Source organism: Macrobrachium rosenbergii, chromosome 15 (genome assembly GCF_040412425.1).
Source record: "Macrobrachium rosenbergii isolate ZJJX-2024 chromosome 15, ASM4041242v1, whole genome shotgun sequence".
NCBI classification, from domain to species: Eukaryota; Metazoa; Arthropoda; class Malacostraca; order Decapoda; family Palaemonidae; genus Macrobrachium; species Macrobrachium rosenbergii.
Genome location: NC_089755.1, coordinates 51,876,545 through 51,904,481, shown reverse-complemented (window position 1 = coordinate 51,904,481; position 27,937 = coordinate 51,876,545). Strand labels below are relative to the sequence as shown.

The 27,937-nt window shown below is 36.5% G+C and overlaps 2 protein-coding genes across 2 annotated transcripts in view; one reads left to right on the top strand and one right to left on the bottom strand.

The window, feature by feature from the left end:
* HUWE1 (HECT, UBA and WWE domain containing E3 ubiquitin protein ligase 1) overlaps positions 1 to 27,937 on the bottom strand; it is a 173,256-nt gene that overhangs the window by 103,982 nt on the left and 41,337 nt on the right. The gene's annotated exons all lie outside the window — the stretch shown is intronic.
* On the top strand, positions 19 to 27,750 carry LOC136846696 (uncharacterized). Its single transcript, XM_067117766.1, has 22 exons — positions 19 to 197; positions 574 to 672; positions 4,191 to 4,390; positions 5,397 to 5,571; positions 6,470 to 6,686; positions 7,069 to 7,139; positions 7,589 to 7,745; positions 8,251 to 8,352; positions 9,389 to 9,474; positions 10,363 to 10,524; positions 12,574 to 12,791; positions 14,496 to 14,551; positions 15,106 to 15,247; positions 16,225 to 16,353; positions 16,728 to 16,881; positions 17,452 to 17,547; positions 18,207 to 18,335; positions 20,850 to 20,945; positions 21,474 to 21,588; positions 23,789 to 23,964; positions 25,161 to 25,310; positions 26,997 to 27,750. The coding sequence occupies exons 2-22, from the start codon at positions 589 to 591 to the stop codon at positions 27,069 to 27,071; spliced, it is 2,790 nt and encodes a 929-aa protein (XP_066973867.1). The 5' UTR covers positions 19 to 197; positions 574 to 588; the 3' UTR covers positions 27,072 to 27,750.

Sequence of the window (27,937 nt, the reverse complement as noted above, 5' to 3'; positions counted from 1 at the left end):
TAGTCTCATGCATATATAAACAAGATGCTGGTAGTCCTAACAACAACGAAGTAGGCAAATGGGTTAGACGAGAACCAGTCGATTGGGACCCGACATATCTGCCATTCGGGTTTCTGGCGTGAAGACGGTGGCAGCAAAGGTCTTTCCTCTGCAGCCCCGGTGTTCCCAATACGGGATTGCGGGAGCTCATTGCAACGGTTAGTTATTTATGGTTCAATGGATTTAGGTCCAGACAAACAAGGGGATTAGTCTATTTTGTAATTTGAATAGTTTTACATGACATCTCATCAGGTCAAACGGGCCAACTTTTTCCTGAAATGGCCAGCGTCAATGACCATCTTCGTTGCAACGTCGTATTGTCCTTCAGAATCAATTAGCTATTCAGGATTAAAAAGGTTCCTAAGTTGGTGTACATATTTGCGTCTTGCATAAAAATCATATTTCTTGAAATAAACTCATAGACTGCATAATACAAATGACGATCAGTGAAGGAAACGTACGTAGTTTTTATTTTTTTTTCATTTTTTTGTGCACCATTATTTATTCCTCGTGATACACTTTAACTATTTGCAGGATTCATCAATAAAAATGGCCAGCAAGATGATGTTGCCAAATGTTGCGTTACTGTTTACAGTTCTCATATGCGGTAGTCTGTGTATCGAGCAAAATCTGGTGAGTAATATTAAAGTGAATGTCAGTTGCTTGCAGTTAAACTAGAGTTCTCTCTCTCTCTCTCTCTCTCTCTCTCTCTCTCTCTCTCTCTCTCTCTCTCTCTCTCTCTTTGATCCGTTATTTCCCACCGTAAGTGGTTATTTGGATTGCTGTGTCATAATGAACGAAGCCAAGGAATGAAAAGCAACGACGATTTTGCCTCCAACGCTACGCCTCTCTGCAGAATTTTCCTTAAACCTGCAATAAAGGCTGTGTCACGAGAACACATTTTCTGGCAACTTCTAGCATCTTGTCACTAAACTTTGCACCAAGAAGTCAATAATTGGTGGCTAAATAGAAGTCGCGTATGTTCGTGCATGTGTGTGACATCATCTTAACGAACATGTGTGGCTTCAAGTTTTACAACAACGCCCAAAAGTAAAATAAAATAAAATGGAAATTCCGGGTTGTTTGGTGAGAAGTTTGGTGTCGAATGCTGCAAGTTGCCAGAAAGCGTGGTCTAATGATTCCGCCTCAAGTGCTTTCTAGAACAAAGGTGCAACTAGTACTACTGCAATGTGTTCAGCTCAGCGTGACTCAAGCAAGGAGGGTTATTGCTTCCTTGATTAATGCGCATCTTCTCATTAAGTCTATTCCCTATCGGTTCAACATTCATGGTAACAATGCACAGTATATATACTTTACATACACATAAATCTATACACTAAATATTTAATATATACGTAATATATGTATGAGTGTATGTGTAATATATATATATATATATATATATATATATATATATATATATACATATACATACATATATATGTATATATATATAAGTGTGTGTGTGTATGTGTGTGTGTGCTTGCACATAATATGTAAGCACATACAATCACTCGCTACACATACACGCTTAAGCCTAACGTTCTGGTAATCAACTTCCAAACAGATGACGAGCGAAGTCGACTCTAGATCAAATTGCTTACGACGCAAGAGGGAATTGTGACAAACAACACACTCCTCTGTCTTTCCACTGAGTGAAGTAAACAGCAGTCTCTGTCTTCTTGAATTACAAGTCTGTGGAGGCAACCTTCGAGTAGAATCTGTTTATTCAGCTTGAAACACTTTAACGAAGATAATTTTATTGTTGTTTACGCGGGAATTATTTTGAATAAGTACGAACACACAAATTATATATATATATATATATATATATATATATATATATATATATATATATATATATATATATATATGAATTTTTATCAAATCACCGTGATTTATATACAAGCATTAAGCTACAAATGTCGTTGAATTTGTAGGTTAATGCCATCGTTCAAATATCTGTGAGTTTTGTTAGGCATTCTTTTTCTAAATTATAATATAAAACAAAATAGAATGACATTTTCAGGATGTTCCATATGAATGCGTGCTCATGTATAATAATAATAATAATAATAATAATAATAATAATAATAATAATAATAATAATAATAATAATAATAATAATAATAATAATGAGGCGAGGCTTTCTATTAGTATTTCCGGACAGGCATCATGAACACTCATCTTAAGAGCATTCTCGAATATTAAAACCACTATTTAAAAAAAAAAGATTGGTTCTGGGTATAAATAATGAATAAAAAAAGAGAACAGGAATATTCTCATTTAAGATAAATGTGTCAGTCTAATATTATTAATAACAATATAGACTGGCTCTATTTTATCCAAAATAAACAAGAGGAAGACACTTCTGAGCAAATGCAATGAGAGAAAATTTTCTCCGATTACGGAAAGAAATTAAAGATGATTATCCAAAGTGAAGCAGATACCGTGATGAAACTGGAGTCAATAAAAATATTAACCGACCTTCTGGTTTTTGTACACTACTGCAGTTCAGCCTTACAGGGTTATAATCATCATGTAACGAACTGATGATGGTTCTAGAATTATTGGTTAATTACAGTTCACAGATACATTTGGCTATGCGATGGCAGTGGAAAGTATGATTATCTCTAACGGATAATAGTAATGATAATGGTGATAACAGTAAGTCGATCGACGAATATTCACGTTCCATTTGATAATTGGGGGAAAAAGAACCATTAAGAAAATCCCTGTGCCTATTTTCATCTTGTTATATACACAATTTTAAAGATGAGCAACTTACAAAATACTACTCTTATAGGTAATGATAGCTCCGGCTATCTTCATAGTGCCATTCAGTCCCGTACACAATTTATAGGCTATATTTTCTACTCCACTTGATCTCATCCACGGTCTACTGTTTATCTCCAAGGAATCGTCGATAATCTTTTGCCTTCCTTCGGTCTGGGGATTTTCAGTAGTCGTTCTCTTGCAGTCCTTGAGTTGCGCTGCCCGTTTGAATTTTTTTACCAGATCCCACGACACCGACTTTTAACGCTTTTCCGAGATTCTCATTAAAAATTGAAATACAGTTTTGAATGAACTAATCTTGGCACTTTAGCATTCTTTTTCTATTGCCACGTACATGGGGATATGCGTCGTAGATCTGATATTTACGGCAGAAAAAGGATGAAAATCCACTTTCGAAAGAAAGGAGCTAAGGAAAATAAAATAGTTACCTATTAAAAATAATTTTCTTCCACTTTCATATCAAAGAAAACGTTAAATTATTGGGTGACATCAACAATTTCTAGGTATTTTGACTCTAAAATCAAAGCTGTTTTTGTGTTGAAGACATATTTCTTGGTTCAAATTCTTTAAAGCTAAAGGTCTTCCATTGAACCTATAATACATTGAAAATAATTATATATGCATTTTTGCTGGCCATGAAAGGCCAAACGTATATATAGGCTACTGCGTTTCTTTTGTACATATCTAATTTGTACTGAAAAAATCATAATTGAGTCACATAGTCCCACAATTTCACTTTAGACACCAATTTATTTTATATTTATACTTAATGGACGAAATTATACAACACAGGAAAGTGAAATTCAATGGAATTTCAACTGAACAGAAGTACCTCCGTATAGGCCACAGCAAACTATCCAGGAATATAGTTTCTGAAGTAGATTTCGTTGCAGATTGATGACGAACCAGTGAATAAAATGTAAATTAATATAATTCTAATATATCAGTGACATCCATTCTGCTATAAGAAATTACTTATTAGCATAACCAGCAAAGGCAAAAACTTACTGTGCTAGCTTTTCATAAACTCGAACCTGTCTCTCTAGATACAGATAACTTCGGAAATTGATCAAATGGGATCTTAACAGCTTTTTATTTTTTCAGCTTTATTTACTACTAAGAAATATGTGTTTTCCTTATTCTATAACTCTGCCAAGGAGATACAGACATTAACTTGTAAACAAAGATGATGTTGGTCTATAGAATTGAAGCAGCATCCCCTCTCTCTCTCTCTCTCTCTCTCTCTCTCTCTCTAGTTTTTAAGGTCAATGTGATACAAATCTGCATTTTATGCGTGGCCATTCCTTTAACTGAGACGAAACGTAATGTTGCTCAACAATCCACTTTTCTTTCAGACCGCCCTCTTTCACGAGGCTTTATCAAACGATGGCAGTCTGCAGTCCTCAGTTGGCATGACAAGTGAGCCCAGTGATCTGGAGCTGATTTATCTGAGGAGGAGACCCTCTGCTCGCCTGCCAGATGTGGTCATCAACACCAAGAGGAAACGGAAGGTCCCGCCAGTGACCCTTTCTTATACGTTCAAGGCTTTTGGAAAGTACGTCCTGTGATCCTCACTTTGCTTTCAAGACTTTGGAAAGGAAGTCTCTGGCCTTCTCCTGTACATTCAAGGCTTTTAGAAAGTACATGTTCAGTGCCAACACCTAAACATTCAGGGCTTTTAGAAAGCACAACTTTGACCATTCCTCTCACATTCCAAGCGTTTAGAAAATGTGTCTATGACCTTCTTTTAAACATTCAAGCCTTTAAGAACGTAGGTAATCAAGGATCTTTTAAAAACATGATCTGACCCTATCTTTCACATTCAAGGATTTTAGGAAGTAGTTCTATGGCCCTCTCCTACGATTGAAAGGCTTCTAGAAAGGACGACTTGACCCTCTCCTATATATTTTAGGTTTTCGTAAAGTAAACTAAGCTTCCTGGAGTTATCGACGTAAATGAGTGTGCATAGTATTTTGGAGTAAGAAGACTGAAAGGAGCTAAAAATAGGGGACTCTAAATGATAAAAAGGTTATCGAAAGTAAAAATATATTGCAAGATTGTTTTGAGTGTTTTGTTCACGTCGAGAACTGGAGACGAAAGGCTGGTAAAAAATACGAATAATTCGAAGGTTTTTGGGAATAGGGGTGAAACGGAGACAGTGAAAACGTTGGATGGATGGGTTGGAAGAGGCGTAGGAATAAACGGACAGGAATCGTGGGAGGGCATCTTACATAGAATTTCGTGCCATAGAGGTATAGGGAAGGGGAGGGTTTGTCGGTCGACCTTCTGAACGAACGTTGTTGTGGAAGTTTCCTACACTATTGTTTTAAGTCGATTTAGCCTTGAAATAATGAACGTAGCTTCGAACTTGTTCTATCTTTTCTTCTGAAACTATTCCCTGTTGGAGAAAACGACATATAGGTGATTATATATATATATATATATATATATATATATATATATATATATATATATATATATATATATATATATATATATATATATATATATAGGCTCAGTGATCTGGTTCTAAAAACCTCAACAACAACTCTCTCCCAAAGGGATTACAGCCTCCACCTGGTGCCGATGTCGAATCTAGTCTCTGCCAAGGCGGAGGTGTTTGTCACTGGAGGAGAGAAGCCTTCACGTTTGCCTATTCCGGCCACGTCTTGTCTCTACACCCACGTCGATCATCACATTACTGCCGCCCTCAATGGCTGTAAACCTGGCACGCTGGTAGGACTTCTTTGTTTGATTCTTATGTCGTTTTTATGTACTTTTAGGTTTATATTGGTGTGTAAGCCTTGTTCTATGGGGTTTTAATTTATAGGGCGATATCTTCGTTTGATTTGTACATTATGAAACGATTAGACGAATATGATAAAACTACAGACATATTCACTTTATTATGCATCGTAATTTTTAAATTATTCTTCTACTTAAAGTGTCCTTAGCTAATATAGCACTTCATGGTATCTTCCATAATTATTTCACAGGGAATATTAATGTCATGTATGTCTTAAACTCAAGTGCAAGACATGTCATGTAATGCTGCATGCAAATGCTTATGTAATGAGCGCGGGAATGCGTCATGCTTAAATGTATAAGCGTAACCAATTATCATTGTGTTAGTACTGAATCCGACACAGACTTCGATCCTGTAAGTTCTACCTCGTGTTTGTAGGATATGATTTCTTATTTTATATTGAGCTTAGGTGCTCATATGTTTATGATTCCATTACATATGATAACACATGCGACAATTAACACTCACTCTGTTGGCTCCATACCTCGTTATGACACATTGCCACTAAACGGCCTGGTGAAAGTCAATTAGGAACTGGTTTTAGGGATGGGGATTCCACACTTAGGTCTATGCCCGCGGAAGAATCCGCTGCGGGTCTTACTTAACTGGGTCTTTCTCGACTATGCTCGACTCTTACTACAAGTCTGGTAATTAAAAAAAAAAAAAAAAAGTAGACGAGAAATCGAAAATCCTAATGATCTTTAAGGCCTATTTCTCTCCAAGCACAGACAACCAAATTATCTTTCATCACGTAACTTCAGTCACTAAAATCTCATTTTTCCCGTTTTCTTTGTATTCTTAATACAACCAACCTCCGCCCAATAAAAGACCGGCTTCATCGTCAAAGAAAACGCAACCATAGAAGTCCGTCCCCTTCGCGGCTCGGAAATCAAATCCATCCACAGAGCCGTAGCCAAGAGGGGAGGAGTTCCTCGCCTCGCCCGCCAGGGAATCCCTCACCTCGTCAGGAGAATCGTCAAGAGGGTGGCGCCGCGGCCGAACCCCTTCGATATGGAACTCGAACTCCCACCGCTGGCTTGTAATGGTATGTGAAGTGATTTTTGCTGATGACACTGAAACCATTCAGTTTACATAGTCCTAGTGACGCTTCGATGTAAGTCATATAACCGGCTGTGAACTTATTTGTGTGTATTTTTGTAATGATATTTCTTTGTCATTCAGTTGAATAGAATAATTTTCTAGTTAGCTTCATATTCCGCTGTTTCTTGCTGCAACAAATATGCATTGCAAGTGTAACGAGTAAATTGCAGCTCTGCTGATAGCAAATATAGTTAGAATTGTATTAGCTTTCCTAACTTTTATAGAGAGAGAGAGAGAGAGAGAGAGAGAGAGAGAGAGAGAGAGAGAGAGAGAGAGAGAGAGAGTGTTCATATACTTCACCGCAGCTGTCCTCTTTCTTTATTTAGAACCGCTTGGGAACGCTTTGCCTGATGAAATGGAATTTGGTCAAGGAGAGATCTTCACCATCCCACCGCAGGTGAGTTCACTTTAGTTCCCCCTTCTGTTTCCGAGGCAACTGCTATTTTTTATAGTAGGAGTCATTCACTCCCTCACTCCAGAGGCTCTCGGGCTTTTACTTTTAGGCCTACTGCCCACTCAGCAGAAAAATAACTATATATTCCTTTTCTCTACGGTTGCCGAGATCTGAAACACCGCTAAATGATAGACCTTCACTTTATTCTGAGCAAAATAGGTGAAAACAGACAGTATATATTGTTTGGTTTGGTATTCTCCATACACACAAGCACACACACACACGTGCGCGCAGACACACACTTACCCACATCTTTCAAACATCTGCAGTACATAAGACACGATCAAGCCGGTATAATAAACACCACATCTATTTCACATACCCACAAACATCTGCATAAGAAAAGCCAACTCATCACAGTTCATATTAAATGAAAACCTTTGTCTCTTCAGGATCGTCAAAGCACCCTGCCTCCGGTGATCGAAGTAGCCATTTTCCCAGAAGCCGAGCCGTCGCCTCCTGCTATAACAGGAATAGAGGAAGACCCCGAAGGACTTCTGCTGCCGCCGTTACCGCCTTTCATCAAGAGAGACCCGCCGGAGGATCTGGGTACTGATTTATGTGTGTGTGTGTTTGTTAAGGCTGCTTAAATCAAGCTCGGTCACTTACTTCTAATGTGGGGGACATTTGACAAAAGTAATGAATTTTATTATGATCTTTTTACATTCAGTGGTTGGTAGTTCACTGATATAATCCGTAAGGTTATTCACCATTACGAATGAGAGAGAGAGAGAGAGAGAGAGAGAGGTAGCACAACTAATGTTCAAATATAGACTGTTCTTCAGGCGTACATACTGTAAGTATGTAGCCAGAACTATAAAAAAAAACATGAATTACACAATTTGTTATGTTACCATTTCAAAGAAAATTTAAAATGCTTAAAGCAAAAAAGGCAAAAACAAAATATATATATCCCTCATGGTTCTATAAATGTTATGACACCTTACGAGTGTTTAAAAATTCTGTATCGACATACAGCTTTCCAAATTCCATGACGACACGGAGAACCATTCAAATTCCGCATAAACCTTAACATGGCTTCAATTCTTTCTAGGCAATAATGGATCTACGTCATCTGGACGAAGAGAGCCTAAACCCATGAAGGGCGTGGACAGGGAGCCTAAACCAATCGTCTTCACTACCCAGAAACCCTTAGGTATGTTTCCTTGGCCTAATTTTGAGTGGCTATGCGTCATTAGAATCTCTGGTAGCCCCGTCAGTGCACCTCGTGCGGAGTACCGTAGGCGTTGCTTATGGTTCTTTGCAGCGTGCCTAATTCGGCCTCTACCTGCAACCCCTTTCGTTTCTTTCACTGTACCTCCTTTCATATTCTCTTTTTTCCATCTTACTTTCTACCCTCTCCTAACAATTGATTCATAGTGCAACTGCTTTGAGGTTTTCCTCCTGTTACACCTTTCAAACCTTTTAGGGTCAATTTCCGTTTCAGCGCTGAATGATCTCATAGGTCCCAGTGCTTGGCCTTTGGCCTAAATTCTATATTCAGTTCAATTCACTAGAATCTCTGGAAGGTGGATGATTCCATAAATATGTCGATACAGAGATGTGGCTGTGTTGGTAACAGTTCAGCCAAGATTATTATTATTATTATTATTATTTTTTTTTTTCTTTTTTATTATTATTATTATTATTATGTCGCTGCTGTACCGTTTTGATTATAGTTTGGTCAAGAGAAAGTTGCGTTTACTTGCAATAACATTGCCAAAATAAAGTATTCGTTGTTTATTATTGTTGCTGTTTTTTGACTCTGATAATTATACTTTTGGTTATTAATTAATATACCTGATAACCTACTTAGATTAAAACCCAGGACACACGCATAACCTTTATGTCTGCTACTTCCTGCATGGTCCAAGAGGGCTGTTAAATCCACGATTCAACATTTTAAGTATGAATGGGGCGGTAATTGTTGGTTTTTCTTTTCTTAGAAGTCACACCATGTTAGGGAAACAGCTAAATAAGGAATATATATATATATATATATATATATATATATATATATATATATATATATATATATATATATATATATATATACACATATATATATATATATACATACATATATATATATATACATACATATATATATATATATATATATATATATATATATATATATATATATATATATATATATATATATATATATAATGAAGGACGTTTACCTACAGATCCGGGCACGGGCGATGACAGGGAACCCAAGCCAATGAAAGGAGTCGACAGAGAACCCAAGCCGCTCATTCCTGAGGATGCCCAGGTGAGGAGGAGGACCTGTTTCCTACATACCCGGGGTTGAATTTTTATTTTATTTTTTTTTTTTTTACTTTTCATGTAATGTCAATAATTCATATTTCTTTTTTTTTTTTTACTTTTCACGTAATGTCAATTTCTATAGTTTACAGAAGATACTAATGACTCCATTCATACATTTAGTTGTTTTTCGGGCATCATTGTGGCTCATTGCCTGACTTTATTCAACTGAATAATATCATATAGTGGATACGTTTTATATATTTAGTGCCGGACTTGACCTTTTTATTTTCTTTAGTGTCGAGCGTGAACAAGACGACCACAAATAATTGCAGTCATATATGCTATATATTCATTTTTATCTTGAAATTCATCCTGAGGAAGGAACTGAAATTCCTCGTGTTTATAAGAAAACGAAGTGTTGTGAATTTTAAATCTAAGTTGCTAAGAAGCTTTTAATCATGTTGCCTGAAATATTTACCTTTGAATGTTTTCTTTCATTTAAACTAGAATATTAAATTTCATTTTGCAAAAAAAAAAAAAAAAAATCCTATGTGATTGCATTCTATAAGAACAATTGTTCAAGTTTGTATTTCATCCACGAAATAATTACTTATCAACTGACGAAGTACAAGCGAGCTGACCTAAAACGATGTGGCGGTAATATCAAAAGAAATCACGATTTCCTTGACCTTGATTGGCATGGTTAGAGCATGAACGCAAGAAACGAAAGCTCTCCACCAACCAACTGATGTCACTTTACAACCCACACTTTCACCTTTAGTAAAAAAAAAAAAAAAAAAAACCAGACGAATGCAACCAAAGGCAGAGTACTGTTAAGTCCACTCAACATCCACTAATCCCAATTCTCCTCTTTTTTTCTTTTTTTCTCAAGATGCCCAAACGGAGTAGTAGTGGAGGAGGAGGAGGAGGAGGAAGTGGAGGCAAGACCGTGGAGCTCGGCGTATTCTTTGACCAGGCAGCCTATGACCTCTTCTTCCCTTATTTAGGGTCTCAAGAAGCTCTCACGGACGTCATCCTTGGATATGTCAATGGGGTAAGGAGAGAGAGAGTGTAGGGGGTCCTCTGGAAAGCTTAGAATGCAAGGAGCACGCGCGCGCGCACACACACACACACAGACACACATATATGTATGTATACATATACATATATACTATATATACAGTACATATACACTGCATACAGTCATGAAGCTACAGATGTTGTTTGATATCCAATTCACGCTAGTTCGGGAATATCCCCGATGGGGAAGTATCACTTATAAAATTCCCCTTCGGTGATAATTCCCCATCGGGGATATTCCGAAGTAGCGTGAATTGGATATAAAACAACGTTTGTAGCTTCATGACTGTATATAAATCACGGTGTGATAAAAATTTCAAACACTTTACACATATATACAGTATATTATATATATTTATTTATATACATTACATATATATATATATATATATATATATATATATATATATATATATATATATATATATATATATATATATATATATATATTATATATATGTATGTATATATTTATTAACCTTATCATTTGCACAATATTCTGTGCATTAATACAATTATACTGTAATAACAGGACTTTTCTTGCACAGGATGGTATACCTAAAGGAGATATTTATTCAGAAATAGTCGGCAGAAAAAGTTATCAGACGATGAAGACAGTTAGCCCTGGAAAGCTTGTAATATTTTTCCGAATAAATATCTCTGCAAGATATTACCATCCTGTTTAAATGATATATATATTATTAATATTATATACATATAAATATATATATATATATATATATATGTATATATTTATATATATATATATATATATATATATATATATATATATATATATATGTATTTGTGTATATATATATATATATGTGTGTGTGTGTGTGTGTGTGTGTGTGTGTTACAGCAAAAGCAGAGGGGCAACTGTAGGTCTCCAATTGGAACAGATTGGAGTGAAATTAACCTGGTGTTGCTGATATTGGTTAAGTGAGTGTTATTAGATTACACGAGAATGAAAATTGGTTTTCCAAATAAAAAATAAAAAAGAGAGAGAAAGAGTTCACCTTTTAGCACAGAGTAATCAAATGATGCCGGACATAACCAGAACAGTCATTAACTTCCAATATACGCAGATGAGATCAGTGACATCGGTCCCTGGTCGCATTTTCGGTAGATAGAAATACGAGTATATATGGTATCGACAGACCAGTGTCTCTCTCTCTCTCTCTCTCCTCTCTCTCTCTCTCTCTCCACGCCAAGTCGCCATCTTTGTTTAGGCTGTCCAGTAAAGCGTGATGTTTATTAGATCTTTAACGATGGTTTTCTAATTGCTTCGTTCTCCAATCTACTTCGTTTGCAAAAAAAAAAAAAAAAGGCTCACGTAAGATGTGTTCTGTGTGGATTCCTTTTTGTGTTTTGTTTTTCGAAGTGTGCTATGGATATCAGACACTGATTAATCAGCTGATTTACTTATCATGTACTTATATTTAAATACCTATAAACATGAAGATACAATTATGTTTTCATGATTACATATGTCTCTGTGCAAACACACTCATAGAATATAATATAATAATGTAAATATATATATATATATATATATATATATATATATATATATATATATATGTATTATGATATAATACATATGTATATACTGTATATATATAAAAATATTGATATTACAAAAATAATAATAATAATAATAATAATAATGTATATATATACATACACATATATGTATATTATATATATATATAAATATATATATATATATATATATATATATATATATATATATATATATATATATATATATATATATATATATATATATATATATATATATATATAACTCTACACACAAACATTATACCACTGATGAATTTGGAGAGAGAGAGAGAGAGAGAGAGAGAGAGAGAGAGAAGAGAAACATCAAATCGTCCCACAACCAAACCAACCCACTCAATGAAGGCTCTCCTCCCCTCCTCCTCCTCCTCCTCCTCCTCCCCTCCCTCCCTCCCCCTCCCCTTCCTTTCTGTCTCCCCCACCGGCCGCGGGCGGACAGATCCAGGCGCTCTTCCACCACCCGACGCTGGGGCAGAAGATCCACCTGGTCATCAACTACGTCGAGGTGATGTCGAAGCAGCCGGAGACCCTCCACCACTTCGGGGGCGACCGCGAGAAGCTCTACGAGTCCTTCAGGCTCTACAACGAGAGGAAGAACGAGGAGGCCACCAACAAGGTCGACGGGGATCCGTGGGACATGGGCATCCTCATCTCCGGGTAAGGCCTCTCCAGGCAGCATTCAGCCCTTTTTGGCATCGTGCTCTATACGGGTGGGACGCTGGGTATGGAGGTGGGGTGGATAACGGGTGATGTAGTTGATAGTTCTTCGATTATAATATATATGTATATATATATATATATATATATATATATATATATATATATATATATATATATATATATATATAATATATATATAATAATATATATACATATATATATGTATATATAATTATGTATATATATATATATATATATATATATATATATATATATATATATATATATATATATATATATATATATATATATATATATATATATATATATATATATATATATATATATATATATATATATATATATATGTATATATTTTATGTTTATGATACATATAGTATATATATATACACAGTATATATATATACATATACATACATATATATATATATACATATATATATATATATATATATATACTTTTCCATTGACAAAGTAAAGTAAATAAATTTAAAAATTAATAAATAAGTAAATACGTAAACCAATATTGTAAGTCGATAAGGTAATAAATTGATCCGCCATGCCTTGTTGACTGGACATAGGAGGCCTACAGTACTTAATCAAGAGCTCCAAAGCTGTGATGGAGCACGCGACACCGTTAAAGCTACCATGAACGAATACCGTCTTTCCTCGGATGAATCCGCTCGGTGGAGTTCCGCTAATACCAAGCCGTAAAAAATCCCCTTCTCTGTTCTCTATTCCCTGACTTCTATAACCTTCTTTTTTTTAAGAGGAACTCCTCCAAGACGCGAGTCATTTAGAGTTCAGAATTATTCAAATGAAGCTAATTAAAAAAACTCCAAAATCTACAGCTACTAAATGAAAAGCAGAAAAGGAATCGTCACAGATTAGGATTTTTTTTTATATATTTTCTGTACATTCTGGAGTCAGATTAAGTGCTTCCTTATTTATTCCCCGCTAATGAAAATGTCACGAATAAATAAATAAATACATTAATCAATATGTAAGTAAAAATATAAATAAATACATGAATAACAGATAAAAAAGAGATGATTTTAGCATAGCTGGTTGTTGCCAGTTTTTGCTTAATTTACATGCAATCCGCTATTTTTATAGGATCGAATTTATCAACAGCATAAGATGGATAAAACTCCGTTAGCACTGATCATTTCTCTTCTTGAATCACTTGTAAATGATAATTCACTGCCAGTGTTTGGAGAAAACCGACGAGAGAGAACAGTAAAGACGTATCAAAACCACAACAAAACGAAAAGCATGCAACGTCTGTTGAATGAAAGTGATATCAAGCGTTTCAAAGGTGCTGCACACTGATGTGAAATATCTCGATTCGTTTGTCACTGTTGTTTTTTAAACACTAATAAATGGTCATTGATTCTCGATTCATTATTCACTGTTTTTAACACTAATAAATGGTCATTGATTCTCGATTCATTATTCACTGTTTTTAACACAATAAATGGTCATTGATCCTCGATTCATTCGTCACTGTTTTTAAACACTAATAAATGGTCATTGAATAGTTTTTGTTTTTTACACTAATAAATGGTCATTGATCCTCGATTCATTATCCACCGCTTTTTAAACACTAAAAAATGGTCGTTGATTCTCGATTCATTAGTCAGCATTCTTTGATGCTAATGAATGCTTTTTGATTTACAGCCTCAACTTCTACAGTATAGCGAAACCTGATGGCAGAGCGACGTATTCTACAATGGGTGAGCGCTTTTCAAATCTGGATGAATGAATGAATGAAGTATTTTCTAAAGGAGCAAGTTCTTTACGAGTGTGTGTGTGTGTGTGTGTGTGTGTTTGTATACGCCGGAGTGTGGGTTGATGCTGTTATACCTAAGGATAATGTATACTTACATGACATACTTAATTAGTTTGGGTCTATGTTTAGAGGTTTTTCATCTCTGCTTTGAGTGCGTACTTGATTTTGTACATTTTATATTTTCCTTTAAATGACTGACATTAGAAACATCTCATTCATTTTACTGTACCTCCGTTCATATTATTTTTCTTAAATCTTACTTTCCACCCACTCCTAATAGTTATTTCAAAGTGCAGCTACGAGGGTTTTTCCTCCTGTTACACCTTTTAAATCTTTCTACTACTCTCAATTGGCCCCCTTTCAGTGCTGAATGACCTCATAGGTCCAGGCAGTTGACCTTGGGCCTAAATTTTATTATTCGAATTCCAACACCTGAACTTCTGTTGAAGACTGGCGAAAAATTCCACCTTCAAATACTCCCAAATTCCCCAACTACAGGTCTGGCCGCAGTCCGGGGCGTGTGCCATCCCGGCTACAGCGCCGTCATCGTGGAACTCGGGGCAACAGACACCTGGGGCAAGCCATACCCTTCGGCAGGATTCGCCTCCGTTTACGTCATGGCTCACGAAATGGGTCACAAGTAAGTTGTCTCGAGGTCAGGAGATCTAGTCGAGGTCAGGAGATCTAGTCGAGGTCAGGAGATCTAGTCGAGGTCAGGAGACCTAGTCGAGGTCAGGAGACCTAGTCGAGGTCAGGAGACCTAGTCGAGGTCAGGAGACCTAGTCGAGGTCGGGAGATCTAGTCGAGGTCAGGAGATCTAGTCGAGGTCGGGAGATCTAGTCGAGGTCAGGAGACCTAGTCGAGGTCAGGAGATCTAGTCGAGGTCAGGAGATCTAGTCGAGGTCAGGAGATCTAGTCGAGGTCGGGAATCTAGTCGAGGTCAGGAGACCTAGTCGAGGTCAGGAGACCTAGTCGAGGTCAGGAGATCTAGTCGAGGTCGGGAGACCTAGTCGAGGTCAGGAGACCTAGTCGAGGTCGGGAGATCTAGCCGAGGTCAGGAGACCTAGTCGAGGTCAGGTGATCTAGTCGAGGTCAGGAGATCTAGTCGAGGTCAGGAGATCTAGTCGAGGTCAGGAGACCTAGTTGAGGTCAGATCTAGCCAAGGTCAGGATGCCTAGTCGAGGTCAGGAGATCTAGCTTAAAAGTCAATTGCTTTTTTTCCGGTCTGCTTGAAAATAACATAGAAATACTGAGTGCGAAGTATGCATGCTCCAACTGACACACTTGCTTATAGTTACGATAGTTATTGAACGATACTGAGTCTCATTAATACTTGGATGAGTAACAACTAACAAGTGCCAGACGAAATTAGCGAATGAACTCCCCTGACCTTAACTGAAATTAACGACAGACCCCATGAGTCCGATACAAGCAGCAGTGGTTTACGGTGGGCCCAAAATGCCAAGAAACACGAGCGATATATATATATATATATATATATATATATATATATATATATATATATATATATATATATATATATATATATATATATGTATGTATGTATATATATATCTATACACACACACATATATATAGCATTCCTTCCCATTTTAGCTTGGGTATGCTGCACGATGGGTATGGCAACTCCTGCCCCAAGAATGGCTACGTGATGTCTGCCTCAAGATCCACCAGCGGCGAGACGAACTGGTCCTCTTGTTCGAGGGAAATTATCGAAACTATGACGTGAGTTACAACTTCAAAGTAAAGCAGAGAGGAATAACTGAGTTTTTTTCTGCTAGCTCCGGTAATTTAATATTTTCTTGTTTCAAAGAGTTATTTCCAACTGGCTAATAAATTTCTCATGTTGCCTTTTAGGTGTCTCCCTCTAAGGGTGTCCCTTCTGTGGGAGGTGGCCCCTTATAGACTCTTACTGTTGTAACTTTTCATCTATTCCCTTTTGTTATTGAATTATCTTGCTTTAACTGTAACTTTTCATGCCTTAGCGAATTCTCCTACTTGGCCCAGCGCGAGTCGAGAAGTGCAAGAGAGACCACCACTTTATAATACAAATAATAATGAATCATTTGATCTTTGATAACCCTCCATTTACCCCTTAGAGCGCCCTGTTTAGATGACGTGCCCTCCGAACCGTCGGTGCACGACCACAGCATCTACGAGCAACTGCCGGGGCAGAGTTGGGATGCCTATGATCAGTGTCGGGTCTTCTTGAGGGACGATGACGCCACCCTTTACAATGAGACGATTGGCGCGGTACGGGTCATCTTTTGACGTCCTTAATCATATATTTTACAGTGTTTGGGATAAAGCGTTGTTTTCGAGTCGATAGGAGTAATTACTTTATCACACTGTATCACATATTCTTTGAATGATGGATGCGCATACCTTTTTGGAGAGAGAGGAAAAAAAAAACTTCAAGCTGTAAATTTTTCGTGGAGACAAAGAACTTTTGTTTATTTTTTTTCAGTAGAATGTCGATGTAATTGCAAAAGGCACCATCACTCCGCATCGAGGTGATAGGTTAAAGAAGAATGTTTTCCATAAATTTCAAACGAAAATAAAATCAAATAAGTACAAAAAAGGAGAAAACATACCATTATCATTTAGATAAAAAAGCTGCTTGAAATAAAAAAAAGGTCACCTGATGATATTGTGCATATTTTCACAGACACTTTCAACATAACCCACTTTTTTCTCCTTATGAATAAAACTGTTTTATCCACATATAAGAAAACGCCTGTGAAGAAGTACTCAGATCATCAGCCTTGCGAAGTCATTATAGATTCATATAAGTAATTAATAATCATCAATATATTTGAACAGGACGTGTGTCAGACCGTCATGTGCAGAAGCCCTCATCGAATCGGCTACTTCAAAGCAGGACCCGCTCTTGACGGTACCTACTGCGGCAACGATAGAGTAAGTGGTTCCGCAAGTCGGGTGGTTGGAAACGCGACAGTAGAAATGCGTATTGGGGTTTGTCAGAAAGAGATTTTTGGTGTTTAGTCACAATTCAGTGCGAGGAGAGAATAAGTATCTCTTAATTGGTTTTGAAGGAAAAATAGTATTGATGACTGAGAAGTTACACACACACACACACACACATATATATATATATATATATATATATATATATATATATATATATATATATATATATATATATATATATATATATGTATATATATGTATATTTATATATATATACTGTATATATATATATACACACACATAAATACATACACATACATACATATATATATATATATATATATATATATATATATATATATATATATATATATATATATATATATATATATATATATATATATATATATATATATATATATTTATATACATATATATATATTTTATATAATATATATTAATCATATATAGACATATTATATATTTGAAATAGACAGCATACGTTTTATACGGGGTTAATCATAGACTTCCCAGGTTTACATTGTAGTCGAGCTGGCAGCCCTTTTAATATGCTGATTCTCTTATTCACCGAGACCTGTTTTTAAACTAATAATGCAGCTTTCCAATTCACTTTTTTTTTTTTGCAGTGGTGCATCGCAGGGACGTGTACGCCCTGGCCATCTGATCGCACCCCGAAGGTGGTCATGGGCGGCTGGAGCTCCTGGGAGCACACGGAGTGCTCCTCTGGATGCATCGAGGGCGGCATGGGCGTACAAGTAAGCACTGAAGGAAAGATCAACGAAATATGGAGAGAAATCTGCATAATTATTAGTTACCTTCCTAAACCCCGCATGGGGGTAATGCCGTCAGTGCGCCTCACGCGGAGCACTGCAGGTAACATTTAAGGTTCCTTGCAGCGTTACTCCGGCCCCTAGCTGCAGCCCATTTCAATCCTTTCACTGTAACTCCGTTCATATTCTCTTTCTTCCATCTGACTTTCCGCCCTCTCATATCAATTGTTTTGCATTGCAACTAATAGGTTTTCCTCCTATTACAACCTTTTAAAGGCTTCTGCTCTAAATTTCCCTTACGGCTCCGAATGACCTTATAGGTCCCAGGGCTTGGCCTTTGGCCTAAATCTTATATTCCATTCCATTCGGTTCTGTATGTGTTTGTGTTGGAAGGGGGCGAGATGTATTCTGATTTCAATTTACATCTACATCTGCTAATGGCTACCCATTGTGTGTCCAAGATTATTTTTACATTTTTTGCAATAATTCCAACCTCTTTGGGTTTCACGATTCTTTCTTTTATAAGGCAGGCCAGTCGATTTCTTCAGTGATAGGACGTCTCTCTCTCTCTCTCTCTCTCTCTCTCTCTCTCTCTCTCTCTCTCTCTCTCTCTCTCTCTCTCGTCTTTTGCGATTCCCTTCTGGTTGGGCTCAAAGAGGGACATTAATCTTGCCACTAATTTGACACTTGCAAACAGGAGGATGAGACTGATGGCATCTCCTCAAATATTAATTTTGTTTTTCCATGGATTGTATTTTTATTTTATAGGCGACTGTTTACAACCACCCACTACCGAGCCTTGGAATTCTCTCTCTGTTTAAGTTTTCTCAGACTTTTGCAACCCTTCACCCTGTAAAAACTAGTTGTATCGCTACCTTCGATTCTAGGCTACAAAACTGGACTGACTCTGGTACAGGACGTGAAGTAAAATAATAAAAATTAAAACAGAAATGAAAGCAGCAATCGGACAAGAGAAGCAATGACAAAGAAAATTTAAATGCAATAGTTTTTGTGGGATTTGAAGCATATTCTCAGATCGACAGGAGAAAATTAAAACTGTGTTTTCTGTCACTATCAGTGCAGTTTTCAAATTTGCTTTTTCTTTTACATCCACGTTTTTTTCATTATCATCGTATTTTCTTTAAAGTTTCGTTTTTGTTTAAATTTGATTTCCATATAACCAGTTTTCCTCCTGACTCTCCCTGAAGCTCTATTTTTTCCTCGAGTTAAAATTCTATTCCCGTCCTTTATTTTTTTCCCCTTCCGTGACTTCCAATTTGGACGAAGGATGAAGGGTTATTCTAGATTTCCTCTTTGACCTCTTTCCTGATAATCTTTCACAACTTAAACAAGGTTTCACATGTTTATTTAAACTCATCACAATTAAAAAATAAACTGATCTGTGTTAATGGAATTGGAATTGGAATCTAAAATTTCAGACCAAAGGCCAAGCTCTGGGGGGACCTATGAGGTCATTCAGCGCTGAAAGGGAAACTGAGGATAAAGACGTTTTTAAAGGTGCAACAGGAGGAGGACCTCGCAGCTGCACAATGAAACAATTTATTAGAGAGGAGAGAAGTAAGATGGGAGAAAGATAATATGAGCGGAGGTACGGTAAAATGAATGAAAGGGGTTGCAGCTAGAGACCTGAGGCAGGGACGCTGCAAAGAACCTCGAGTAATGCCTACAGAGCACCGCGAGAGGCGCACTGATGGCACTAACCCCCTGCTGGGGATTCTGTGTTATTTCCCGACGATCAAAATAAATCAGAATAGTAAATATTGTGTAGTGATACTTTTTATTTCAAGTAAATTAAATAACTTCGTTTCTAGAATTAATTCCTTTCAAATAATGACGAACGTTCTCTTGCCATATTTCTACTCTGAATCCATTAAGCACCTCTCTTTAAAAGTGTAATTTTTAATTATTATTTTTTTGTTTGCAATATGTAGTCATTAGGCACCTCTCTTTAAGAGTGTGTTTTTAATTATTATTTTTTCGTTTGCAGTATGTAGTCCTTTTATATGGAATTATATTTAGTTTCAGTTTAGACACTGAAGTATTAATACCGTATTCTAGTATTATTGGTTTTTATTAAATTTTTCAAGTGATAACAGGACAAAATAACATTACTGCTGCTGAAACTTAAGTCAACAATATCAAATCTAGAATGATAATCCTGACATTAGAGTCTAACTTGAAAGTAAGCTTTAAATAACCGAATATCTTTTTTTATGTCACGTAACTATTCAATAAACTGAACGTTTTTCTCTAATGAAATTAATATCCTTGTTTTGAGAAGTACATCATTGTTTTCACTGAAATGAATATATATACTTTACTGAGGTAAATATATCCTTTTCCACCGGTGTCCCTTTCACGTGAAGAGAATTTTTCTTTTTTTATTTCAAATGAATATTTTCATGAAGTTGCTTCTCTCTCTCTCTCTCTCTCTCTCTCTCTCTCTCTCTCTCTCTCTCTCTCTCTCTCTCTCTCTAGGTTTCGCGTCGCAAGTGCACGGATCCTAAGCCCCAAAACACAGACCAACGATGTCCCGGACTGGAAACGACCCTTAATGTGTGTGACGACATGAAGGTAGGTTTGAAATCCTCGTATGTATATATATATATATATATATATATATATATATATATATATATATATATATATATATATATATATATATATATATATATATATATATATATATATATATATATATATATATAAATATATATTATATATATATGTATATAAATATAAATATATATATAAGTATATATATAAATATATATATATATATATATATATATATACACATAAATGTACATGAATTTTTATCACATCACCCTGATATTTTTTACTCACAAACATCAGGATACAAATTTCGTTTTGTACCAAATTCGACCTACCTCGGAAATATTAACGAAGGGGAATTATAACTGATAAGTGGTATGTACGTATGCACAAAAACATGTACATCATTTCTGTGATTATATACATGTACAGATTTATATACTGAAAAGGAGGTAGCTTCCATTTTTGCCTTTTATTTATCACCACCCCTTTCACAAACCCACTCGACTCCCATCCTCATTTTCTTCCCACCTCTACCCCTTGCAGGTATGCAACGGCAAACGGCTCTCAATAACCTCTTACGCCGACGAGAAGTGCAAGGAATTCTCCCAGGTGGTGAAGGACCTTAAAGCTGTAGGGGCACAGGCCCCCCATAATCCAGGTAAAGGGGGCTGAAAGGTAATGAGCGGGATAATCGAGTTTCGGATGAGGATGGATGGTGGTTTGGGCTGATGATCTGAATACGGCCGCTCGAACTGGCTGCGGTGCTGCGGTTTTCCTGGGAAGGAGTCCGGTAGACGCGCTGGTTTTTCCGGCTGGGAGTTAGGTAGATACGCTGGTTTTTCCTAGCTGCGAGTAAGGAATGTAAGCTGGATTTTCTAGCTAGGGGTAGAGTAGATACGGTGGGTTTCCTGGCTAGAGGTAAGGTGGTTTTCCTAGCTAGGAGTAAGGTGGATCTGCTGGTTTTCCAAGCTGGGAGTGAGGAGTTAAGCAGATACTTTGGTTTTTCCTAGGTAGGAATGTAAGCTGGATTTTCCAGCTATATAGTAGATATGGTGGGTTTATAGGAAGTAAGTTGGTTTTTCCTAGCTAGAAGTGAGGTGGGTCTGCTGGTTTTTATAACTGGGAGTGAGGTAGATAAGCTGGTTTTTCCAGCTGGGAGTAAGGTAGATATGCTGGTTTTCCAGCTATATATACATATATAGGCTGGTTTTCCAGCTATATATATATATATATATATACGCTGGTTTTACATACATATATAGTTATATATATATATGGTATAATATATATATATATATATATATATATATATATATATATATATATATATGTCTATATATATATATATATATATATATATATATATATATATATATATATATATATATATATATATATATATGTGTGTGTGTGTATGTATATATTTTCTAGCTAGGAAGAAGGTAGACACTGGTTTTCCTAGCTAGGAGTAAGGTTGATACGCTGCGTTTTCAAGCTAGGAAGTAAAGGTAGATATAACTGGTTTTCCTAGCTACGTGACGAAGAACGGTTGAACGCTGTTCCGAAGCAGAGCAGGTAAAAATTTAAATGTAAACCCTGGGACGAGAGAGGATGCGAGAGAGAGAGAGAGAGAGAGAGAGAGAGAGAGAGAGAGAGAGAGAGAGAGAGAGAGAGAGAGAGAGGCGCCAATTAGAGGGGAGTCAAAACGTTGGAGAGAGTGTAAATAAAATAGAAAGGGATGGAGAGCACGAACTTTTCCAGCGTTCCATTGAACCTTGTAAAAAAAAAAAAAAAAAAAAACTTTTAGGAGATTTGTAAAAAAAAAAAAAAATGGAAAAGGTTAAAAAAAAAAAACGAGACAAGAGGAATTCCATGCAAGTTATTTCCGACCAAATAGCGGGACAATACCGTAAATTATGTGACATTTTTACCCTGAGGTAACACCCCTTGTGTGAAATTGCTGGTTCTACAGTACTAAGGAGAATAAATTCGGATATTCTTAGAAGGATGTTGGAAGTAGGGTTGAAAGTGGAATACGGGATGAGGTGGAAAGATCAAAATTTTCCTTTTATTTGCCACTCTTTAGGTTAATCTTGTTTTTCCAAAGAATTTCCCTTAGATCGATCATTGAACGCATTACAATTTTCCCTCTTTCACTTTAAAGTTGTGCTTCATGGTCAACCTAATTCCTGCCTTCTAACTTACCGTAGTACCCACCCCCATTTCTAGCTTGATCGACGGGGTCTATTCTATCCTCACGAAATCAGACCCCATTCAAACGACGTTCCAAGAGGTATCATCAACGCAGTTGCGAGGAGGATATTTTGTTACGTGTCAGCATATCTGAGTTTTAATAGGATATTTCGAAAAAAAAATCAAAAAATTTTGGCGGAACCTGATGTCAGCATTCGTTGGGCGAGTCCCTCTACGAGTTTTTTTTTTTATACTTCTGAAGAGTGAAAATGTTACTATGCTGCTGATACAGTCCCTTTGACTTATTAGTTGTGTTTGCTTATATTTTTCTAGTGTGAAATGTGAAAATTTTATGCTTATGCTGAAATAAGTATCATTCTTGTCTTACTGTATTTAATAGGTAATACTCTTCATATGATGCTGAAACTCCTGTTTGATTTATTCAATTATATTTTCATCAAATAAATTCTGATAAGTAATACAACTAGCATCAAGTCCAAATAATTCCTATGACTGCCAAGCCCCACTTCACCTACTCCCAGCATAAAAAAACCTGACAAGTACCACCATTAATATTCAGTCGAAACGTCCAATCCCATTACACCTGCCTAATCGTATTTACTCATCCATTTCCAATACATCCAATTTCCCCCCTCTCCCGGCAGATCGCATTTGGCAGGCCTGCGCCATCTTTTGCCAGAGGGCCTCGGGCACTTGGTATTCTCCCAGGACCGACCTCTCTCATCTCCCCCACTTCGACACATACTTCCCAGATGGCACTGCCTGTCACACGGAAGGCAAGATAGAGTTCTATTGTCAGCGGCACCAGTGCCTCCCCAGGGTAACTTTCCAGGCTCGCGGATGTTTTTATTTGTTTATTCGTCCACTTATCTTGCTGTCGCAGTCGGGATTTTTTGTAGGAATGAGCTCTTTCGATTGTCAGTATATGCGAAAGATCGTGCGAGGGAAATGTCTTTGGAAAGGAGGGCTGGCTAATGAATTAATTGGCCTTATTTATTTTTTTTATTTATTTATTTATCTATCTATTCATTCATGCATTTACTTATTTATTAACGTTTATTTACTTATTTATCTATTCACTTATTTCTTTCGCCACGGCGATTCTACATAGCCTGAGATTCTATAGGATTTTATGCTTGTCAGTGAACGCATTTTACACGGATGTAAGCGTAAAGCAATGCCGACCAATTTGTTGAATCGAATACATTGCCAGTTTTTGTTGAATTTATGGTCACTCTGTAACCACGCTCAAATTATTAGGGGTATGGGTCGTTGGTCTGATAACTCAGGGGGTTATTGGTACAAAAAAAAAAAATTGAGAAACTTCGTCATTGTTTACAATATATAGCTATTATTAATCTTTATTAACAACAAGAGCAAGGCTTGTTATAAGAATGGAGAATTCAGCTCATTAAGAAACACGATTTTGAAAACCGCTTTAACTCTGTCTTTTATGAAAGGGTTACATATAAGAACCCACAGATGCAGTAGCGACTTGTACCACGGAATAGAGCAAAAATACTTGCTTAAGGACTGGTTCTTAACCTATAGCCCATCAAATATCCTGTACGCTATTAGGCAGCTGTCCTATAACTGTTTCGACGCAAGTTTACATAAATCAGTACATCAAATTAGAAAACCGACCCGTTCTCCCTGCAAGCTGACACTGAAAACAGAAAAGTTTTGATTTGAGAATAATCCTTTATAAAATGGCGCTGCATTTTCCAGATATTATTTAAATTGTACACACTAGAAACCTTCTTACGAACCTTTGGAAAGTGAGAGACAAATCAATATACCCTATTATCAATTCTTAATTATGATAATAACTACGTGTAGGCTATAGCAGCTTATGACTTCCACTTGTACAGGGAGAGAGATGAATCAACAACGCTACAATAGCTACTGAATGTTACCCAGGTTTAGCATGGAGATATATAGTTTAATGCTTCCTGTTCCATATTCTAATTAGAGAGCATTACCTTTCTACTGGACCTTTTTCCTTTTCCTGGGCAGGGTGAGAGACAAGCCAAGGAACTGCAAGAACCTGACCCAGAGTGGGACGTCCACGTGTACCAAAACGCCCCTCCCAGACCCTCTAACAACACGGTGCCAGAACAGGTTGCCCGGATCTTCGAGCTCTCAGAAAACATGGATCCAATTCAGGTGAGAAGATAATCTATTTTCCGAGTAAAGTTCATTTCAGGTGGTCAAAAAAAAAAAAAAAAAAAAAGGGGGGGGTGTTGACCAGGCGGCCTTGGGACAAGAAATGAAAGCCATGAACAATAGAAGGGCATAGCGTGGGACTAGCTACCTCATCCCAAAGAAGCTCAATAATGTGCCTTTTGGCGTCACCATCTTGAAAAGTATAAAGAAAGAGTATAGTGATTAATATAGTGATTAATACACACACAGATATATACATACATATATATATATATATATATATATATATATATATATATATATATATATATATATATATATATATATATATATATGTATATATACATAATCTGTGTGTGTGTTCGTGTATGTGTCTGTGTGCGTGTGGGTATGTCTGTTGTCTGTATGCTTAAAGACTCGCATATACTAACACAACGTGACATTGCACGCCTTTTAACATGTAAGTTTAGTTGTTTATTCCGACTTTTCCTTCTGTGCTTTGGCAGCAGGCAGAAACAATAAACAATTAGTACTTTTAGCATAAAAGTATTTAGAATTTTCAGTGTCCACAGAATATTTGCTAAATAAGTTTTCAATCAAGAAGTTTACAAAGTTGCGAGGAAACTTAGTCTGTAAAATGTCTGTTTTAATTAAGTTCCTCAAACTTTTTCGTTTATTTGTATTAGAATGGCTTTTTTTTTTTTTTTAGCTTCGTAGGATGATGTGAGTTTTTGACAGTTCTGTTTCAGTGGAAAATCATTTAGACTTATTTTTTTACAATTTTGACGGAAAATTTCATCTTGTCAAATGTTAACCTGTTATCAAATGATAACCTGGTATTGAATGATAACCTGTTATTAATGATAATTAAATGATAAGCTACACAAGTCGGGCAGACAGAAGAGGAAAATATACTGGAAATATTAACGTCCCCGATATTCTTGACTCCACGTTAACCGCAATTAAACGTATATTTTTTCTTTCCATTCTGCTCGTGTCGTTTGAGAGACCTTTGCATGACTGAAGTCAATATTGCTCCTTAATTCAATGCATGCATATCAAGGATTGCTCCATTATTTTTGGTTAGATGCCATGCAGTCTCCATCAGACTGGTGATTGTAAAACATTATCAATTTCATTTAATGGATTTTATGTTTCATCAGAGCTTCAGTCAATACGTTTTTCAACAGATAAACAGCTTTCTTCTTAACTAAAGCAAAAGGTATTAATATTTTTATCTTTATATATATATATATATATATATATATATATATATATATATATATATATATATATATATATAAAGGCAAATGCCACAGTAAAAAGTGAAACAAAGGAGTGGTTGCTAGGCCTTTCGACACACGGTCCTTTATTACTAGACCGTGTGTCGAAAGGCCTAGCAACCACTCAGTTGTTTCACTCTTCTTTCGTGACATTTGCCTTTATTTTACATTCATCACGTTCCATACCTTCGTGAATCAGTTACACACACACACACCTACACACACACACACACACACACACACACACACACACACATATATATATAGCAAAACTGAACAAACACATGGGAAAAATTGAGCGAGTGTTATTCTGACTGCAAAGCCGCGAAAGATTCCCTCTCGAACCCCGCCAACAAAAATCAATTATCTTTGATTTTCTCCTCATTATTTTCTACTACCTCAGAAAGAGCCTCTGGATCTGACCCACGAGGACGACGAAGACCTCTGGGAGGACAACGACTACTACCATCCCCACTAAACAGCTCTTCAACATTGCAATTTGGCTGCAATTTAACCCTTCAAGAACCTTCACGTTCGCAAAGACAGCAGACAGGGGCATTGTTATGGGCGGATTCTGACTTGCACTGCTGTCACCTTTTCAAAGTTGCTTTTCAACTTTACATTAAAAAAAAATGATGTTTACGGGGAACGTCGACGGCATAAGGTCCCATTATAAGGCAGGTGACAGTAGCTACCTTATGATTTTAGGAATTCGCTTCAAATTTTTACCACTTATTATAAGACTGATACTGAAAATGCCACTCACAGGGCGGTAAATGCGGTGAACGAATATGTAAAAAAACCACAACAAAATTTTGTTTAGCAATAATACTTCAGGACACGTTTATTTAGGCCTAAACCAGTCCAAAAATGTTAATATCTAAAATTCGATAATTCCTCGGAATTCGGCGGTCGGCGTTCCCATTATCGGTGTTGTGGAGATTGGCGTTCATGGAGTGCCTTTAAGCGGATAGCTATAGTGATTCATCAATCTGTGGTTATAAAGGATAATGGTGAATCATGTTGCTTGGTGAATCGCGTTCACTGGAATTCTGGTGTTGGGTTGGAGATGATTCATTCGTCTCTTATATCAAAATTGTGTGTTCATATGAATGCGCCTCTATATCAGTACTGCACTACAATAAGAGAGAGAGAGAGAGAGAGAGAGAGAGAGAGAGAGAGAGAGAGAGAGAGAGAGAGAGACCCACTTTAATTTTACAGTCTAATAGAAAATTATTTCAGAACATGGGGGTTTACAACAATTCTTTGAATGTTCAAGGTATGCCCATGTAGCTAGAGAGAGAGAGAGAGAGAGAGAGAGAGAGAGAGAGAGAGAGAGAGAGA

Excerpts from the sequence above, each read along its gene's own strand:
- LOC136846696 (XM_067117766.1), top strand. The coding sequence starts at position 589 with ATGGCCAGCAAGATGATGTTGCCAAATGTTGCGTTACTGTTTACAGTT. Across the intron at positions 673-4,190 it reads TGTGTATCGAGCAAAATCTG|ACCGCCCTCTTTCACGAGGC; the intron begins GTGAGTAATATT and ends CTTTTCTTTCAG. Across the intron at positions 25,311-26,996 it reads AAAACATGGATCCAATTCAG|AAAGAGCCTCTGGATCTGAC; the intron begins GTGAGAAGATAA and ends CTACTACCTCAG.